At 51.2% G+C, this 18472-nt stretch overlaps 5 protein-coding genes across 8 annotated transcripts in view; 3 read left to right on the top strand and 2 right to left on the bottom strand.

The window, feature by feature from the left end:
- The first annotated feature begins 154 nt into the window (after window positions 1-154).
- LOC149302212 (pre-mRNA-processing factor 39-like) lies at window positions 155-6628 on the top strand. Of its 2 annotated transcripts, none has more exons than XM_089483696.1 (14): window positions 155-323; window positions 524-867; window positions 1548-1673; window positions 1991-2109; window positions 2240-2407; window positions 2895-3090; window positions 3360-3467; window positions 3638-3802; window positions 3990-4116; window positions 4367-4635; window positions 4739-4923; window positions 5050-5124; window positions 5718-5871; window positions 6146-6628. In XM_089483696.1, the coding sequence occupies exons 1-14, from the start codon at window positions 167-169 to the stop codon at window positions 6206-6208; spliced, it is 2256 nt and encodes a 751-aa protein (XP_089339822.1). In that variant the 5' UTR covers window positions 155-166; the 3' UTR covers window positions 6209-6628. The 2 variants fall into 2 exon arrangements, with proteins under 2 accessions (XP_089339822.1, XP_089339821.1); XM_089483695.1 differs by having other exon boundaries at window positions 5715-5871.
- A 224-nt stretch (window positions 6629-6852) lies between these two features.
- MRPL49 (mitochondrial ribosomal protein L49) lies at window positions 6853-9454 on the bottom strand. Its single transcript, XM_089483698.1, has 4 exons — window positions 9309-9454; window positions 8758-8923; window positions 8307-8431; window positions 6853-7483 (listed from the first exon to the last, which is right to left on the bottom strand). Exons 1-4 carry the CDS (start codon window positions 9381-9383, stop codon window positions 7337-7339), a joined length of 513 nt encoding a protein of 170 aa, XP_089339824.1. The 5' UTR covers window positions 9384-9454; the 3' UTR covers window positions 6853-7336.
- A 110-nt stretch (window positions 9455-9564) lies between these two features.
- Window positions 9565-11836, top strand: FAU (FAU ubiquitin like and ribosomal protein S30 fusion). Its single transcript, XM_089483699.1, has 5 exons — window positions 9565-9667; window positions 10412-10494; window positions 10600-10744; window positions 11189-11244; window positions 11667-11836. The coding sequence occupies exons 2-5, from the start codon at window positions 10420-10422 to the stop codon at window positions 11790-11792; spliced, it is 402 nt and encodes a 133-aa protein (XP_089339825.1). The 5' UTR covers window positions 9565-9667; window positions 10412-10419; the 3' UTR covers window positions 11793-11836.
- Window positions 11837-13342: 1506 nt separating this feature from the next.
- ZNHIT2 (zinc finger HIT-type containing 2) lies at window positions 13343-15357 on the top strand. The gene has a single exon (XM_089482887.1). It carries the CDS (start codon window positions 13364-13366, stop codon window positions 14582-14584), a length of 1221 nt encoding a protein of 406 aa, XP_089339013.1. The 5' UTR covers window positions 13343-13363; the 3' UTR covers window positions 14585-15357.
- Window positions 15358-15398: 41 nt separating this feature from the next.
- The window catches only part of TM7SF2 (transmembrane 7 superfamily member 2), a 28997-nt gene continuing 25923 nt past the window's right edge, over window positions 15399-18472 (bottom strand). For all 3 annotated transcript variants that reach the window (XM_089482883.1, XM_089482886.1, XM_089482884.1), the window contains exons 10-13: window positions 17534-17702; window positions 17080-17160; window positions 16798-16920; window positions 15399-16067 (exon numbers count right to left, since the gene is read on the bottom strand). In XM_089482883.1, coding sequence (XP_089339009.1) covers window positions 15907-16067; window positions 16798-16920; window positions 17080-17160; window positions 17534-17702 — 534 coding nt within the window. In that variant the 3' untranslated portion in view covers window positions 15399-15906. The remainder of the gene's footprint in view (window positions 16068-16797; window positions 16921-17079; window positions 17161-17533; window positions 17703-18472) is intronic.

Genomic DNA, 18472 nt, shown 5'->3' with positions numbered 1-18472 from the left:
TCCCCCTTGAGCGGTTGCCCCTCTCTCTCCTCTACTTCCGCTCCATCTCTATGGTCGCTGCCCTCACAACCTTCCCTCCTTCGTGCCAGTCTTCCGCTCACATCCGGGTCTTAGCGGCTGCACATGCGCAGTGGCGCCGAGCGGGGAGGGAAAAACCCTTTCCAAGATGGCGTCCGCGAGCAACATGGCGGCGGAGGAGCAAGAGAAGGAGGCGGCGGCGGCTCCTGAAGCATCTGCGGCCGGGGCTCCTTCTTCTCCGCGCAGCCCGAGCGCTGAGGGCGAGGAGGGAGCGGTGCCTGCGGCCACAGCCTCCGTCGTGGCCGGTGAGGGAGAGAGGGGTCCTTCCTTAGAGGCCTTGAACCCTCTGCCAATGGGGATGCTTTGAGGGAGAGTTCCTGCATGGTCTCCTCCATCTCTAGGGTCCTGTGGGGCCCCTCTTGAGACCGAGGCATAGGAGAACCTTGTTGTCAACATGTGTTTTCACATTCATTCCCTTCACTTGCTTTCCTCCTCCGATCTGCAGGAACGGACCCAGATGCGGCCGCTAAGCCAGCCAGCAACGGCACTCCGAAGCCGGAGGAGGCCACGCCAGGGCAAGGCTGCAATGGGCTCAGTGTGGAAGCCACTGCCCTTGCTGCCATCGCCACGATTGCCACCGCTCCATCCGTGCAGCCTGAGCCGCCCAGGGAAGAGGCCCCTCAGCCCCCACCGGCCCCCGATCTGGTGACGCATATGGCCCTCAACCCGGCCATGGAGGACCTCTCCATCACCTACCCACTGGACTTCGAGCGCTACTGGCGGGCCGCTCAGGAGAACCCCCTCGACTTCACGGCTTGGACTGAGCTGCTGCAATACGTGGAGCAAGAGGTAGGCAGGGAGAAGGAGGCCTGTAGCGCATGGGGCTGGAGAGGGACCCAGGATCATAGAGCTGGAAGAGGCCCCAAGAAGGGCCCTGATCCAGTCCAAACCCTTTATTCTGCCATGCAGGAACTCTCAGTCAAAGCCTCCCCATTGACAGATGGCCATCCAGCCTCTGCTTAAAGACAGCCTCCAAGGAAGGAGATTCCATCACAGTCTCCAAGGCAATGCCCTTACTCTCAGGAAGTTCCTCCTAAGGTTGGGCTAGAATCTCTTTTCCTGGAGCTTGCATCCATTCCTCCATTGGATCCTAGTCTCTGGAGCAGCAGAAAACAAGCTTGCTCCCTCCTCAGTATGACATCCCTGCAAAGATTTAAACAGGGCTATCATATCCCCTCTTGTAGCAGCAGTGACCTGTGCACTGATAGGCAGCATGAAATCCAACTTGCTCTCTGTAGCCCTGTCTCTCTGCAGCCCAAATACTGTACCATTTAATATAAGGGACAGGATTACTGTATAGGAGAAGCCCAGGGAGCCCTCCAGCCACTGCTTCCGCCTTTGAAGGCAACATTGGCAGTGCTCCTGGTTGTCCGTTCGCGAGGCAGAAGCGGGCAGCTAGCAAATACTCCAAAATCAGCTTTGTTTTTATTAAGTCTTAACGCTTCTTCTCTCTCTTCTTGCCCTTGCAGAATCACATCTACGCAGCCCGCAAGGCCTTCGACAGCTTCTTCCTGCGCTACCCATACTGCTATGGCTACTGGAAGAAGTATGCAGACATGGAGCGGCGCTTTGACTTCATCAAGGAGACGGAGGAGGTAGGAGGTCCAAGCGGGGCTGAGAAAAAGACTCGCCCGGAAAACCTTAACATTCAGGCAGGCTTATACAGCGAGGGATGGTCTTTCAGAGCACCATATGTCCTCCACGAGGAAAGTGTACACTACTCAGAAACCAATGCTGGCGTGGGGTGATTTCAAATGACTGCCATTGTGGGTCTGCTTTTGGCAGTCCTGGACCCTGGAGAGGCGGAGATGCAAGACCTTGAGTGTCAAGGAAGAGTGAAATAGCTCCTCATAGCTGGGAGAGAAAGCACATCATAATCCGCCTCTCTTTTCCCCCTCACCACCATTTGCAGGTTTTCCAGCGAGGTCTGCAGTCGATCCCGCTGAGCATGGACCTGTGGATCCATTACATCTCCTTCCTGCAGTCCTCCTTAGATATGAACCAGCCAGACTCAGCGCAGAAGATCTGTGGGTAAGTGATGTGAGATCATGGGTCCTGGGTCGCGAGGGAGGGACTGAAGGCTTCTTTACCGGATTCTCCCTCTCCTCGCCGTGAAGGAGGACGGTCCTCACTTGCTCTTGTTCTGCTCTTTCCCTTGCAGCACCTTCGAGTCGGCTATAGCAGCGGCAGGAGTGGACTTCCGTTCTGACAAACTCTGGGAGATGTATGTGGAATGGCAGCGGGAGCAAGGAGACCTGAAGGCTATGACTGGCATTTATGACCGCGTGCTCAGCACTCCCACCCAGCTCTACAGCCATCACTGGGAAAAGTAAGCCTCTCCTCCAGAGTCACATTGCTGGCAGAATGGTTGGGTGAAGTGATGGAGGAGCATTCAACTGCCTCTGCAACTTCTTGTAGTGGAAGGGGGGAAAAGAACCAATCTTCTTATTTCCTTGCTGATGTATTGGATTCACATTATCACTGTTTCCTCGCATCTGAGGTGGGAATGGTAATGCAGACTCATGTAATACAGTGTCCTACTGCACACGCCTCTTACAAAGATCTTTGTTTTGATAAAACATGCATGAAATGAATTGAGCAGCCTAAATGCTCATTACTAGTAGCTGCCATAGTACATCACTCTTCCAACTGTGTTGTTTAGGATTCCCCTATTGTCTGTATTGCCCAGACCTCCATTAGTCCTGGATGGCCACTTCAGGAAGGCTTGAGTAGGTCAAGCAGCGACTCCGGAGTGTGTGGTTAGGCTTGCCACTTCCAGAGTAACAGCAGCCATGTCTTGCTTTCCCTGGGCTTAGGTTCAAGGAACATGTGGCCAGCCACCACCCCAGAGATATCCTCTCCAACGAAGAGCTGTTGTGGTTGCAGTCGAAAATGGCCTCCGAGACAGGGGCCAAGACCACAGAAATGGAGGCTGAGGAGGCACCGCCGGGGGAAGACTTGCCACTCAAGACAGACACAAAGCAGGAGATGGGAGATGGGAGCCAAGTGCTGGTGGGTGTTAGTGCTACTGGATGCTTTTCTGTCCTGGGTTTCTGGAGCTGTTGGTTTTGGGGGGTGGTCTTCTCAGTGAGTCTCTCCCATACCCAGAGGTTATATGTCCCTGTCAGATACTGCGAATAAACACCATCTCCTCCCCAAGAGGTTTGTGTAGATATCAAGCAGGCCTTTGAAGTCAGCCAGCCATATTCCTGTCTCAGCTCAGACCTTCTTAAGTCCACCATTTCTTTGTAACAACCAAGCCAATTTCTCTTGGGTTTCAGGGGCCCATGGACCAGGACAAGGTCCGGGAAGTGGTCATTTCCATTCGCCAGCAGATCCACAGCCAGAATGAGGCCGAAGTCAGCAAGCGCTGGAATTTTGAGGAAGGGGTTTGTACAGTGTCTTTTCTTGCTGGTATTCTACAGTGTTGAGTTTAATTAATCTCGTCTTAAAAACTGAGGGCTCAGTCACTTTCCTGGAGTTGCACTGCCACTTTCCTTTTAACCTCTTTCCTCTTACCACCATATTGTTCCCCTTCCTCCTTATATTTTGCCCTCAGATCAAAAGGCCCTACTTCCATGTGAAGCCACTGGAGCGGGCGCAGCTGCGGAACTGGCGAGAGTACTTGGATTTTGAGATCGCCAGTGGATCGCATGAGCGAACCATTGTGCTCTTTGAACGCTGCGTCATTGCCTGCGCCCTCTATGAGGAGTTCTGGATCAAGGTACGTACCTCCATGGATGGCATCACCCTCCCACAGTTTATCTTTTCCAAACTCCCTTGATGCCATTGTCAGTAAGAGTGGCGGCTCCCACTTGAGTGAGTGACTTCGGAGCTTCCTGGGCTAACTTTAAAACCACTGTTTGCTTTCCTTTTCTGCCCTCCATTGGCTCCCTGTTTTCCCAATCTAGTACACCAGATACCTTGAGAACCACAATGTGGCCGGGGCTCGGAGCGTCTTCCAGCGAGCGTGTTGTTACCACCTCCCCCGAAAACCAAACATCCATCTCCTCTGGGCAGCATTCGAAGAGAAGCACGGTAAGCAGATTTTACTCTGCCTTGCATCTCCTCCTCCTCCTCCTCCTGGGAAATGTTCAGGGGGTTGAGATGCCCCAAGTGTGAAGGGTTTTCCATATTGTCTCCAGAATTCAAGATAGCAGGAATATTGGCTTGCTTGTTTTTTTCATATCATTGGGACTCAACTCAGCTTAAAACAAGCATGGATCAAAGCCTGCTTTTAGAAGTGAGTATTTGAATGTGTGTTGATGTGCCTCCATCTAATCCCCAGGGGAAGTGGAGGAAGCGCGGCGCATCTTGAAGTCTTTTGAGGACTGTGTGCCCGGCCTGGCCATGGTGCGCTTGCGGCGGGTGAGCCTGGAGCGCCGCCAGGGGAACACGGAGGTGGCCGAGGCGCTCCTGATGGAAGCCATCCGGGACAATGAGGGGATGCCCGTCTCCTCCTTCTACTCTGTCAAACTGGCCCGCCAGGTCTTGAAAGTGCAGAAGAACATTGCGAAAGCGCGCAAGATTCTCCTGGAGGCCTTGGAGAAGGATCCGGTAAGAAAGCGGCACATGTCTGCATGTGTTTACATGCTTTTCAAAACTTGTATTCCATATTGTTTCTGAATTTGTCTCCGCTGGCTCTCTTCCTGCAACCCAGGACAATGCCAAACTCTACGCCAACCTTTTAGAGATGGAGTTTGGCGCAGACGTCCGGCAGAATGAAGGCAATACCATGAGTAGCTTTGACCGAGCCTTGATGAGCGGCCTTCCGTTGGAGACCAAAATCATCTTCTCCCAGCGAAGGGTGGAGTTTCTCGAGGACTTTGGCTCCAGCATAAACAGGTAAATGGAAGGGAGGTAGGCGCTAAATTGCTGAATCCTTAAGAGCTCCTCTTTTTCTCCAGTGTGCCATGGCGCATGGAAAGGCCCTCCTGTCCTGACACTCATTCTTTCTTTTTGCATCGCCAGCTTATTGACATCATACGATGAGCATCAGAAACTCCTGAACCAACAAATGTTGAGGAAGAGGCTTTTGGAAAATGGGTAAGGAACTTCTCAAGCTTTACTTCGTTCCTAGACTGAGGAAAGTGTGGCTTGCTGGCCACATGCAGCCTTCCAGGTCTACTTTTGTGGCTCATGGGATCCCCAAAAAAATCATTAGAGGGAGGTGAAAGCAGAACCATGCCATAGAATTGCGCTGCAAGACCTAGAAAATACCCAGCGAGAACACTACATTTATTTGGGGTAAGAAAAATAGGGTTCCAAGTGATAAGGAAAGGGGCCTGGAACAGTAATATGTGAGCCTCCTGTATTACTTTTCTTATCTCAGGTGGAGACAAATAGACTGCTTCATATGGCAGTCTTGTGCATATTTACTTTGCAGAAGGACATCCAAATAAACATGAAGAGGGTTAAGACTACTGATTTGCAGAGGTCTAATTTAAACAGAGGTGGTCTTTAGCCCAAATAGGAGTAAACACAGTTTGCATTTCCAGCATAGTTCCCCTATCTAGCTGCCAAATAAGGCACCGCTTTGGGGATGCCAAAACTGTTAAACTCGGGGCTAGAAACACAAGTAGAGATTCATGTGCCATTCCAAGATGCTGGCTGACAGCAGTTTTTAAACTTCCAAGCAGCGCAGATGAGGCGGATGAGAAGAGAATGAGGCTGGAGGAGGTTGCTGCTGGAGGAGGCAATCTTGCCGTGGCCACAACAGGCATCACACCCCTGATGGCAGCCGATGTGAGCAACACTGCAACGGGGGCATACAACTACAGCACCTGGTACCAGGTGAGTTGTTTGAGCCAGACCCCTTCCCCAGTCACATCCCAGCCTCTTAAATTTAATCTAACCATAGAGAGGAGTTGTAGTCCAAGATGTACATGGTTCCAGATTTAATGCTCTCTCAGTGCATCTGAAGAAGTGGATTGATAAGTATGAATGCTCATGCTAAAATAAATGAGCTAATCTTCAAGAAGATTCTTGTTTTGCCCCTGTGTAGCAAAGTGGTTTTCTTTCCTTTCTTTCCCTCTCTCTCTTCACTGCTTCTGTGTTCTCTTTGCAGAACTATAGTAACTATGGATATCAGAACGCATGGAACTATAATCAGTATTACCAGCAAACCTGAGAGTGACTGGCAGCTCCATTTATTTGACCCACTAGCAGCAAAACGAAGTCTGGCATCCCTTTGGCAGCTGTAGAGAAACTGAGCTACTCCTATCTTTTCTTCTTTTCCACTTTCATGATAATCTTGAGCTGCCCTATAGCAGCTCTTGCCAGGAGACTCAAAGGAACTCATTGCCACCAGCAGTTCAGGGGTGGATTTTGTGAGATCGCTGATTTCAGGAAGAGGAAAGAGAGGTGACTTGCATTAGCCCCAGCTCTCCTGAGATCCTTTTGACGAGTGAGAAATCAACAGCCACAAGATCTCCTGAACTCCACCGAAGGAGCAAAACAGACTTCCACTTATACTGGGTCCTGAGAAGTGAGTCCTCCCTCTGTATAGTTTCACATGTTGCAACTGTAAATATACATGTCTTTACACACACCTCTTTTGAGAGAATTCGGAACCTTACTATGTATTAGAATGGGTTGAGCCAATGCGTTTAAAACATACCTAAGCCCAGCATGGTACAGTGGTTTCAGTGGTACAGGGTTCAAATTCCCTCCCAGCCATGGAAACCCATGGGTCACCTTCAGCAAGTCCCACTCTCTCAAAGGGAAGCAAACCCTCTTAAGTTAGAAATGACTTGAAAAGCACACACCAAGAAGCCCTGTTTCATAGATTTATTCGCTCCAAAGCCAGTTTGTGTTCTTTTTAACTTATTGAACAGGGAGTTTGAAGACCATTGCCTTCAATTTGCTAAAGGTACTAGAACCATTTCTAGTTCAAAAAACAAAAACCCTTCAACCAGTAATTGTTTTGTGCATGTGATGGAAAGGATCTCCAAAAGCCACCATTGAGTCATACGCGCAACATTTGCTTTATCCCACCTCTTAAATATGCAGTGTAGAGCCAGACTTGTGCATATGGCGGTACAATAACAAGCATTTCCTGAATTACTTAAGGTTACTGCTAGCTCTTAAGGCAGAGGTCTAAACAGTTGAACTAGATTAGCTGGCATACTCCTCACATGAATAAGAGGCTGGCCATGACACAGATAATGCTTTCCCTTGCTGTTCCCATATACGCCACAACAAATTACAATGCAGATCTTTGCAGAAGATAAACGAGTCTTTCAGAAGTGTTTTGAATTTAAAAGCCTTTCTCCATTAGCCATGTCTTCAGTTCCTGGTCAAAATAGCCCTTGATGCGAATGCTGCAGGCAACTTCGTTCACTTGTGTGAGGGGCGTTTCTCCCAACCGTTCTGTCAGGAATGCCTTCACTTCCTTCTCAAGGGCCTGGGAAAGAGGACAAGGGAGTCAGCGTTCACCCCTTTTGAGCTCCGCAGTCTCTGGCCCAGAATGAGAAGCCCACCGGTGGTTTTAAGTAAGCCCCTCTCATTCTACCTGCTTTGGGCCTTGTCACAGTTACAGCAGTATGATCCCACCTTAACTGCCATGGGAACATCCAAGGGAAACCTGGGGTTGCAATCTAGAGAGGGATATTTAGGATGCTCAACCAGAGAGCTTCATCAAACTACAAAGCCTGGGATCCCACAAGATGTAGCCATGACCAAAGTGGAATCGCATAGCCTTGATTCTGTGGTGTGCAAGGGTCCTTATATTTTTAACACTTGGGGGAAGGTGGTTTCAGCTGAAATTCCACATGGTTTATAAGATCATACTACCTTCAGTAAAGCCAAGGCAGGTAGAGAGGCTCAGACCCTAGGGCCAAATCCTGCCTTCCTATGTATCAGCATCACTTACAACCAGGTTACACCAACACACTCCGCTGCTATCTATCTGCTAAACTAAACAAACTGAGCCCATGTCCACCACCAGGTCATTTAACAGATAAGAGAAACACAGTCTCTGGACTCTGCAGAATGACCACAGTCCCTTCTCCATGGCACCATCATTGGGCTTTTCCCAAGCCTTTGTACAAGTTTCATTACCATTCTAAATGGTAGAACTTTAAGCTACAATGGACTGGCACTTTTTGCTCTCACCCCTTGGAGGTTCTCCTGGTCTGGGTCTGCTGCTGACCAAGCATCTGAATCAAATTCCTCTTTGGGTATACCCTCTTTCATAGGTCGGCAGGGGGGAAAGGGGGTTCCCTTACCCAAATGTCGCCTTCGATCTTCCTGATGACTGTCATCTTCCGGCAGCCGTGGGTGGTTTGCGTGTAGACTGGGACGTTGTGCATCCGTGTGCGTCGGACAAAGAACGGAAGGTCGGGGGGTGGGTCTGTTAAAAAGAAAGAGACCCCGAGACACTGATTGGCTCAAGAGATGTGTTTCATTTGATATAACTCAATCAGAGCATGAAAGAGGGAGGCACAGCTAACTTCTCTGCTCTCCTTCTTCTTCCAAACAGCTTTAAATAGTATAAACCAAGTGGGAAAACGCGTAAGATGGCGGTCGCTGCTTTTTAACGCTTTAAACCATATGCACAAAAGGGGTGGCCTTCCAGTTGCGAGGCTACAACTCCCAACAAGTCTAGACAAGGAACGATGGGAGCTGCAGTCGCCATTCCCAGGCAACCGAACTGGGTTGCCCCTGAACCCTTCCCACCTCGGGGCGGCTGCCACCCGCAGGGCGTGGGATATCGGTGGTGCTTGGGGGGGTCCGGTACTCGGGTGGCGGGTAGCAGCCTCTCCACGTGTTTGTATTCCTCGCTGGACTCCACAATCCCTGGGCATCTGGGGTCAGCAGGGCTGGGCGCTGCGGAGACTTGGCTCTGAAAGACAGACAGAGAGAACCGTGAGCTCCTCCCCAAAATCCCGGTCCATTGAACCTTGTGACGATCCATAGGAAAGTCTGCCCCCAAAGCAGCCAAGGCTCACTTCAGCCATCAAGGGAAGGGCCAGTGGGGCGTGCTCCCATCATCCCAGAACCAAGGCTGCGGGGGGCTTGGCCAACACCTCCCATCATCCCAGGCCCAGCGAGGCCAAAGGTCTGTGCTCTTTGGCCAGTAATCCCCATCATCCCAGGCCCAAGAGAACCAATGGCGCATAGCTCTGGCCAACAACTCCCATCATCCAGCACAGCCCTTGTCGCAAGCCCCCAAAGGACCCCCAACCCCCGTCCTCCTCTTCCTCCGTCCTCCATTCCCCCAAAAGTACCATCCGGGGCGCCGTGGCCCTCAGCAGCAGCAACAGCCGCGAAGCTTCTCTCCTCGCCAGCGCCAGAGCCGCCATCTTAGCAGCAGGCGAAGGCTATTCCTTCGCGTCGCGCGCTGATGACGTCAACACCACCCCCGCCGCCATTGAGGCGAAGCGGAGGCCAACAGAAGGAGTAGCTCTCGCGAGATTTGTCAAACGAGGGCAGTTGTCGCGAGACTTGAGGTCAGGTTAATCCTAGAGCGGCCTGAGTGCGCCTGCGCGCGTCTCTCTCGGAGCCCCGCCCCTGCTTCCGGTCCTCCTTTCCTGTAGTCTTCGTGCTACAGGCGGCGGCCTTTCTCTCTCTTCCTCCATTTTGGAAGGTGAGCAGCAGCAGCAGCAGCCCCACTTTGGGGGAGCTTTCCCTGCCTTCGGTGGGCGAATGCGGCTTGGCTTGTGGCTTCCCCCACCTTTATGAAATCCCAAATCCTCTTCTGGTTACCATTTATTCATAGGCTCCCGTTAAGGCCTTGGTGCCTTATTTCCTACTTAGGGGGCCTTGTCTTGGCAGGGTTAGTTCCAGAAAGAGGGGTTTGGGGCGGGGCCTGCTTCTGAGGCTGAGAGAGTGTGACTCCTTGCCCCCCAATGGGTTGCTAGGGCTGAGCAGGGATTCGAACCACTAGACCGCACTGCCTCCAAGATGGAGGCCGTGTCCTAGGCAACATTCAGAGGGAGTTTGCCATTGCCTCCCTCTGAGGCTGAGAGAGTGTGACTCAAGGCTTTGGGTTTTCATGGCTGAGCCATGATTCGAACCCAGGTCTCCAGAGTCATGATCTGGGTTATTTCTGCAGCCATAAACGCATTCCCAAGAGTGTCTGTGCAAACTGGGCCCAGCAGGAGGCACTCCCTGTCTGTCTGGCGCTCCAAGCGTCGATCGTAAGCCAGGCTGGCCCTCCTTCATGGACTTTGCCCCTTTCCCCGTTTTGGTGGCTCCTCTGGACCCAGGGGAGCTTCAAAGCCTTTGCCCCGTTGCAGCGGAAGGCGCTGCTCCCTTGGGCCACCTTCTTTGGCAGGTGGCAAGCAGCCCCACCAACGCTCTCCTAACCGTCTCTCCTCCTCCTCCGCAGGTGCAGCCATGCAGCTCTTCATTCGTGCTCAGAACCTGCACACCCTCCAGGTCTCCGGCCAAGAAACAGTCGCTCAGCTCAAGGTAAGGAGGGCTTAACTGTGACGTTGTGGACTGACTTTTGGCAACTTGGAGCTGAGTTGGGCAAGAAGAGGTCTGAATTTCTGCCCGGTCTTCCCTCCTTTGCAGGCCCAGGTCCAGTCCTTGGAGGGCATCGCTCTTGAGGATCAGGTGGTTCTCCTGGGAGGGACTCCCTTGGAAGATGATGCGGTCATCGGACAATGCGGGGTCAGCGACCTTGCCACCTTGGAGGTTGCTGCGCGCATGTTGGGCGGTAAGTCTGGGGGCCTTGGCTCATGTATGAATGATGTGGCAGCTGGGTTGAGAGAGATTGAGCAGCACAAAGATCCCTCTCTGGGACATAGGAAGGTTCTGGAAGAAGCGCAGACAGGTCCCAGCAGCCCCAGCCAGGGGTGAGGAATGCTGGGAGTTGCAGCAATATCCGAAGATCCATACGCTTCTCAGCCCTGGCCTGTGAAATAAATATATCTGTGTGCAATATGAATCTTAAACTGGGCCCCCTGAGAAGGGGTGACCCATTCCTCATCGCAAAATCCAAAGGAGACTATGTCCATAGGTTTTGCACTACCAAGGCTTCCTTTAAGTCCATCCTTCAGGGGTTTGTTTGTTTTTTTTGGCTGTCATCTGTCAATATGTGGTCAGTAACATCTAAGTGCAGTGGTCTTCATTTGCCTTCTCCCCTGTTTTTCCTCCCCAGGTAAGGTCCATGGGTCCTTGGCGCGTGCTGGAAAAGTGAGGGGCCAGACCCCAAAGGTAGGCCATTGAACATGACAGTGATTCTCTCTCTCCATCCTTCAGTCTGAGCTTGAGCCTCTCTTCAGGGCTGACTGGGAGAAGGGTCTCAAGGAAGAAGATCCTTCCTTTCAGATGGAGCTTGTTGTTTCTGTTAGATGGACGGAGCAGTGTTGCCGTTCCTCGTGGCGATTGCTTAGCTCTCTCATAGCATATCTCCATGCGCACCTGCCATGCGGTGGGGATCTTGATTTGTCGCCAGAGACAGCTATTCAGCTTCTGGTTAACAGTCACTTCAAGTGGGACACACTTCAAGGGGTGTGGAGAATCATTGGGGGCTAGATTGTTCCAGGGCTTGGGAAGGACGGAGGTGCTGGCTGTTTCCAAATTCCTTCCAACGGTCCAGGGATCTGTAGCTGATGCCTGTTTTTTGCCCTTCCCAGGTTGCCAAGCAAGAGAAGAAGAAGAAGAAGACTGGGCGCGCCAAGAGGCGCATGCAGTACAACCGGCGCTTTGTCAACATTGTGCCAGGCTTTGGCAAGAAGAAGGGGCCCAATGCCAACTCCTAAGCAGCACCCAGTTGTCTAATAAATGAGAGTGGTCTGGACCATTACCTGGCGTTGCCGTTTCCTTCCTTGCCTCCTTGTGTCTACAAACCTAAGTAAACCTCGCTGTCGTGTTTCCATGTTCACTGTGCCTCCTCCGTTCCTTCTCTTCCTTTCCCAACTCTTCCCTGAGCTCTAGAAACTCTTTACTTGGAAATAAACCTCGCTGGCTTTTCCGTTGCAACCTCAGCACTAGACCAAGGCACTGAACGCCTCCTTTACTCATTGAGTTCCTGGGTACAAATGCAATTTATCTGTTCCTGTTGCTTTTCAGAGGAATACCAAGGATGGAGGGTTATTTTTGTGTGTGATTTCAAGTCATTTCCGACTGAGGGTGACTTTAAGGTGGACCTATTGCAGGGTTTTGAGGAGAGTATCAAACCATGCTCTCTGTTATATTTCCCCCCGATATGCACTAATGTTATCTATTCAGTGAAATGCATCTGAGGAAGTAGACTGAAGTCTAGGAAAGCTCCTGCTGCCAGCTTCTTTCTTTCAGTTGGCCTCAAAGGTGCTCCAAGATCTCTCTATGTACTGTTTCTACAGACTAACATGGCTATATCTTTGAATTCAGTGAAATGGCTTTGTCTGAACCATATTAAATCCTGCTTAAGTTAAATCATCTTGCAAAATTGCAAGGAAGAGTTGCCCCAAAGCCTGGCTTATGAAGCAAAAAGAGGTGGAGATGAAGGGGCTGGAAACCTTTGGATGCCCATATTATTTTGACCTACAAATTGTGGAACAGTCTTCGTGGCCAAAAATGAGGGGATTAAAGAGTGATTAAACTATCAAAATAATGAAAACTAAACCTTTAAATCAAACAGTGATCCCCAGCAGAACAAACCGAAATGGCTTTGGTGATGAGACCCTTTGCTATGAAAGGCATACGAAGTGGTTTGATTTCCCTTTGGGACTCCCTGCCAACAGACGCAAGAAATAAATTGCAGCAAAAGGGGGGTTGAATCCAAAAGGAGTGGAACAAAAAGGGAAGACATATATATATATATATATAATAGTAATAATAATGCATTTTATTTATAGTCCGACTCTCCCTGCAGATCCAGGTGGATTACAATAAACAAAATAGCGATGAAATACAATATACATTAATATGCATTATATGAGGCCCAAACCCACTGACTTGACTCAGCTTGTCCCTGTTAATGGTGCATCTACACTGGAGGAATAATGCAGTTCAATACCCCTTTAACTGCCATGGCTCTGTGATACAGGTTTGGGGCACCAGAGGAGGCCAAAGACCTTGTAAAACACGCCAGGGTTTCCTAGGATGGAGCTTCAGTGCTTTAAAGTGGTCTCAAACTGCATTAGTTCTACAATGCAGATGCTACCCTATGCTGGGAGCCTTTCCTCCGAATGGCGGCACGAGTGGAGACGGAAATGCCCGAAGTTAACCTCATCGCGGCGGAAATTGCCGATTGGGAGGCGAGTTCGGAGGCGGGGGGCGGAAACTGCCGATTGGCAATCGGAGGTGGGCGGGGCTTCCCGAAGGCTCTTCGGCGGCGCTGCTTGGGATCATGGAGTTCGCGAGTTCGATCCCGGGCAGCGGCCATTGCTGCGGTCTCTGCCATGCCCCGGCCGCCCCCTATACCTGCCCCCGGTGCCACCTCCGCTTCTGCTCCGTGCCTTGCTACCGCGGGCACGGCTCCTGCGCCCAGGACTTTCAGAGCCGGGAGCTCCAACTCCAGCTCCAGGGGCTGCGGGGGGACGAGACTTCCCGACGCCGGCTGAGGGAGGCCCTTCTCCGGCTAAGGGAGCTACGCGAGCCCGGGGATGCGGAGGCCCAGCTAGGCCTCGATCCCAATTTTGACCTAGAAGAGGAAGCGGAGGAGAAGGAACTGTGGGAGCAGCTGAACCCTGAGCAGCGCAAGGCCTTCCAGGCTTTGCTGAGCAGCGGGGAGATTTCATCCCTCCTTCCTCCTTGGAAGCCTTGGTGGGACCAAACTGGGGCAGCCCTGATCGAGGAACTAGGGTCCCCAAATGGCCAGGCACCACTGACTCCTTCTCAGGGAGGAGAAGCATCCCCCAAAAGCCCAGAAAAGCAGGCCTCCAGTGATATTTCACACCTTTCGCAAGCTGCGCGTCTCTTGAACTCGATACCGGACTCGATCCCACCTCTGGCTTCCCTCACTGTGTCCCTGGTGTCACCTTTGGTCCGCTTCCAGCTCCCAAACGCACTCTATGCCTATGCCTACTCCCTGTCGCTCTATAATGGGGACGTCGATGACGACGGGCAGCTGCTCCCCGAATTTTGCGAGACCGTCCTGGACGTTTCGGGGTCCCTGGGGGCCAGGAGGGTCTACCAGTCGGTGGCGGAGGCCCTGCAAGACGCCCTGCGCTCCCTGGCGGACGGAGGGTACCCCGAATGCCCCCTGGGCAACGCCAGGGTGATGTTGGCCGTGGGCCGGATCTTGATGGGCCAGTGCCAGGCCAAGCAGAAGGGCTTCGCCTTGGCCGCCCTCAGCCACCTTTCCAGGCTGCTCCGCAAAGGGAAGAGGAGGGTCCCAGCCCAGGACCGGAGCCGGCTCTTTGGGGCCCAGAAGAAGTGCGACTTCCTCCTCTCCTGGGTGAACGACAACCAGGCGGAGTTGACCCTCCTGGCTTTGGAGGTCCAAAGGGAATACAAGAGCCATGAGGATGCGGTCCAGGCGCTGGGAGCTGTCACCCAGGAGCTGGAAAAGATGTGGGGCGGCAAAGTGCCCCCGGCTAAGAAGCCCTTGATCCAAGAACTGGACTGAGAAGAGACTTTGGAGAAGTGTTTCTATTGCTCAGTGTTCTTGGCTAAGCCTCATGGGATGTAGAGTCCAGGAAGGGCTAGAAAATGGACCACTCACCCACAAGCCTTGAGGGAAGCAAGATTAGTGTCTGGGCTTCACTGCCCAGCATTCTTGGCTAAGCTTGATGGGATGTGGAGTCCAGGGACAGCTAGAAGTGGCATCCCCATCTTTAAAATGCCCCCCGCAGGCCTTGAAGGAAGATGGCTTCTCTTTTCTGGAAGCAAGATTGTGTTCCTTCCAGCAGGAAATTGGTTGCAAATGCTTTATAAACTGAATGAGATTAGGATTAGGGACGGACCCAGATGTCCATGTGGCATGGATTAGCCCCTTTCTGGGGATGTGTAACCAGACGGCCTTCGACACAGGCCTTGGTTTAAGAGACATTGTAATAAAAGGTGGCCTGACTTGCGGCGCTCTCCATCTGTTTTCTGTCCAGCTTCCTTTTAAGCCTATTAACAGCGCAACGCTCTGCTTAAACACTATGTTTAATAGGATTTGGGCGTCTGGCTTTGTTACAGGGCTTTCTTCTCCATAAAGATCCTGGAGCATCAGCCCATTTAGGTCCAAAACACACTGCAGAATTAATCCGGTTTGAGAACACTTTAACTGCCCTGGTTCAATGGTAAGCAATTCTGGGAATGTGAATTGTGTGCCCCTCTTCCAGATGTGCTTGGACTACAACTCCCAGCAGCCTTTGCCAGTGTAGCAATGTTAAGAAACTAGACAACCTGGGTGTAAAATAGGGGTAGCGTTCACACATCAAGCCATATCCAAATGTATATCAGTCATGTTTATTGCTTACAGACAACCCAAACACCAGTTTGATCCCAAACCCAAATTTGGCTTCTGGTTGTGTCCTTCTCCAAAACTCTTAGGAGCCAGGAAAAGGCTGGCAACCTTGTTTTGGGGCACAACTCGATGCTTTTCGTCTTGTATTTCAGAAGCAGAACGGATTTGTCAATACCTGCCAGTTTGCGCAATGCAAATTCCGGTCGCAGAATCTGGCTTTCAGGATTTGCGTCAAATTCGGATTTTTACGTGTCCCCAGAAAAGGTCTCTGAACAAAGTCTGCCCAAACTGAGGCATTTCTGAGACCGAAGTGTTTGCGTCGGAGGCACAGAATGGGAGGCAAAAGAATGGTTTCCCGAACGGGAGAAAGATGCCCCTTTGATTTGGAAGCAGAGCTGTACACAGACAATAATGGCGCCTTGTTTTCTCCTCGGTGGCTCCTGTGTCCCCAAATTCAAGCCCTCGGTGTGAGAGCCGAGCGTCCGGGGGCTGGCTCAGTAGACATACGGGAAGATCCTGTACGGAACGCGGCGGCAATACTCCTGCCACGCTAAGCCATATTTGCGCAGACATTGGTGCTCGTCCCTGGCTTCCCGGTGGATGAGGAGCAAAGTGAAGTAGAGGACGTAGAAATAGGGCAGGATGTGGGTCAGGCCTGGAGGGAGTCCAAAAGGAAGAGCAGTCAAGGAGGGTTAGGATTAGGGTGCTTCAGTCCAGACTGCAAAATACGAGGGACACAGAGGATTTAGTTTAGGGAGGAAATGGAGGGAGTGAAGGCTGGATCAGGAAAGGGGGGCTGCAAAGGTCTGGACCCCTTTCATGCCTTGTCTCTGTGTGTCTGTGCTTTCAAGTCACTTGACTCAATGCATCTGAGGAAGCAGACTTAATCCTACCTGGATTCAAGGGTAGAGCCATGTTAGTCTGTAAAATCAGTACTTAGGGAGATCTTGCAGCCCCTTTGAGGCTCACCGGAAGAAAGAAGTTGGCAGCAGGGGCTTTTGTAGACTTTAAGTCTACTTAAGTCAAATGCAGCTGAGGAAGTAGACTGAAGTCTGCAAAAGCTCCTGCTGCCAACTTCTTTCTTCCAGCGAGTCTCAAAGGGGCTGCAAGATCTCTCTACATACCGATTTTATAGACTAACACAGCTATATCTTTGAATGCAAGCCACTTGTTAATTTATGGCAACCCCATGGATTTCAGGGGTTTTTCTAAGGCAAAGAAGACTCAGATGCTTGTTCCTTCCTCTGAAATAAAACCTGATATGCCTTGGAGGGGGAGGTCTCCCATCCAAGTGCTTTCCAGGGCTGACCCTGCTGAGCTTCCAAGATCAGACAGGATCTGAGGGTTCCTATAGGGCACTGAGGCCTATAGGGGCTCCCACTTACCGCAGGGTAAGGACCAGGCAAAGGCCATGATAAGGTCTCCTAAGTAGTTGGGATGCCGGACAAAGCCCCACCAGCCAGAGACCAGCAAACGCCGCCCTGTCGCCGTCGGGATGGTTCTGAGTCCTGGAAGGAAAGGAGGACATTGCTGCCATTGAGTTTCTCTCAGGGCAGAGAGATCTCTAGTTCTCTCTTCCCTGTTAAAACTAGCTGCCCAACCATTTTGCGATCTACTTTGTGCCTTTGGCTTTGCCGCAAGGGGGGAAAGCCCTAAGGATTACAAACCTGCCACTCTGGGGTCTGTGGGGTTGCGTCGGAAAGTGTTCTTCTGGGAGTTAGCCCCGCGGAAAATGGAATAGCCCAGGCCTGCAGGGTGGGAAGAGGGATAAAATGAGATGACACTTTAGGATATTAAGAGATAATCATGATTGACAGCTGTCAGGAGGTCCAAACGCAAAGCCGTGGCCTCCAGACTCTGGAAGGAGAGCTGCATATCTTTCCTAGAGTAGAAATCCTGAGTTTTGGGTCTCTTTTCATAAGGTTTCTAGTCCTTATGGTTAACCAACTGTTTTGTTCAGGCTTTCTTATCAACTCTCCAAAATTGGGGGTCCCAGTTCACTGGAACCATGAAGTTCCAGTTAAATATGAAATGCCAAGTCTCAATGTTTTGGGGAGGTGTTGGAGCCCCCCCCCCCCCCGGCCAAGCCTTCTGCACATGCCCAGAGGTGGTCTTCCTCACCGTTTAGCAGGACAATCCCTCCAGCCATGGGCAGGCTCAGCTTTTGCGGATGAGTCACCAAGAAGTAGCTCTGGAGGCTGTACAGAAAAGGCACCCAAGTCAAGTCTCCGAAAGCCAGCATGAAACCAAAACCGTCGTGGACGATGTCCATCGTGGTCAAGATGGCCTCCTTCAGAAGGAAACACAGTAAAGATGTTTTTGTTGAGGTTGCCTTGCTTGCTAGCCCCATGGCTTCCATGCAAGGCTTGGCTCTGGGGCTAAGGTTTTAAAAAGCAAGTACCCAAAACTATTCAGGGAGAACAGTTCAGCACCAGAGAGCCTGCATGGCGTAGTGCTTCGAGCGTCAGACTATGACTCTGGAGACCAGGGTTCAAATCAACTGGTGTTTCTAGTTGAGGCCAAGAAACAGCTTTAAGAAGAGACCATGTTTTGGGGCTAAATTCTTATCTATATTGTAAGCTGGTTCTGGGGAAACCTGACACATAAAAAAGAAAGGAGGAGGAAGAAGAGGAGGAGGAGGAAGGAAAGGAGGAGATAGAGGAGGAAAAATAGGAGGAGCAAGAGGAAGAAGAGGAGAAGGAGAGGAGGGAAAGAGAAGAAGGAAAGGAGGAGGAAGAGGAAAAAGGCAGAAGAGGAGAAGGGAGATGATGAAGAGGAAGAGGAGGTGGAGGAAGAGGATGACAACAATTGTATGTACAGCGCTGTGTAAATTTACAGCGCTATATAAATAAAGGTTAATAATAATAATAATAACAACAACAACGTATATCCCACCCATTGTCTCTTGTATTGGTGCCTTTGCAACTGGTGCCCAGAAACCCTGGAGTGTTTCTATCAGACCTTGAGTGGCCTGAGCATCTCCGGTGCTTGCTGCTCCTTTTTAAAACCCCAAAGGCAGTGTCTAGCCCGCATGGCTACAGAGGAAAGCCCCTGTCCCTA

Source organism: Sceloporus occidentalis, unplaced genomic scaffold, assembly GCF_023333645.1.
Source record: "Sceloporus occidentalis isolate IW3139 unplaced genomic scaffold, rSceOcc1.0.p SCAF_20, whole genome shotgun sequence".
In the NCBI taxonomy this organism is placed as follows: Eukaryota; Metazoa; Chordata; class Lepidosauria; order Squamata; family Phrynosomatidae; genus Sceloporus; species Sceloporus occidentalis.
This window is presented reverse-complemented; position numbering and strand designations above follow the sequence as displayed.

Coding starts and splice junctions, on each gene's coding strand:
- MRPL49 (XM_089483698.1), bottom strand. CDS start 9,383: ATGGCGGCTCTGGCGCTGGCGAGGAGAGAAGCTTCGCGGCTGTTGCTG. Junction 8,924..9,308: donor GGGCCACGGCGCCCCGGATG/GTACTTTTGGGG, acceptor TCTGTCTTTCAG/AGCCAAGTCTCCGCAGCGCC. Junction 8,432..8,757: donor CGGGTGGCAGCCGCCCCGAG/GTGGGAAGGGTT, acceptor TCTTTTTAACAG/ACCCACCCCCCGACCTTCCG.
- ZNHIT2 (XM_089482887.1), top strand. CDS start 13,364: ATGGAGTTCGCGAGTTCGATCCCGGGCAGCGGCCATTGCTGCGGTCTC.
- FAU (XM_089483699.1), top strand. CDS start 10,420: ATGCAGCTCTTCATTCGTGCTCAGAACCTGCACACCCTCCAGGTCTCC. Junction 10,495..10,599: donor AAACAGTCGCTCAGCTCAAG/GTAAGGAGGGCT, acceptor CCTCCTTTGCAG/GCCCAGGTCCAGTCCTTGGA. Junction 10,745..11,188: donor TGCTGCGCGCATGTTGGGCG/GTAAGTCTGGGG, acceptor TTTCCTCCCCAG/GTAAGGTCCATGGGTCCTTG.
- LOC149302212 (XM_089483695.1), top strand. CDS start 167: ATGGCGTCCGCGAGCAACATGGCGGCGGAGGAGCAAGAGAAGGAGGCG. Junction 868..1,547: donor TGCAATACGTGGAGCAAGAG/GTAGGCAGGGAG, acceptor TTGCCCTTGCAG/AATCACATCTACGCAGCCCG. Junction 5,872..6,145: donor ACTACAGCACCTGGTACCAG/GTGAGTTGTTTG, acceptor TTCTCTTTGCAG/AACTATAGTAACTATGGATA.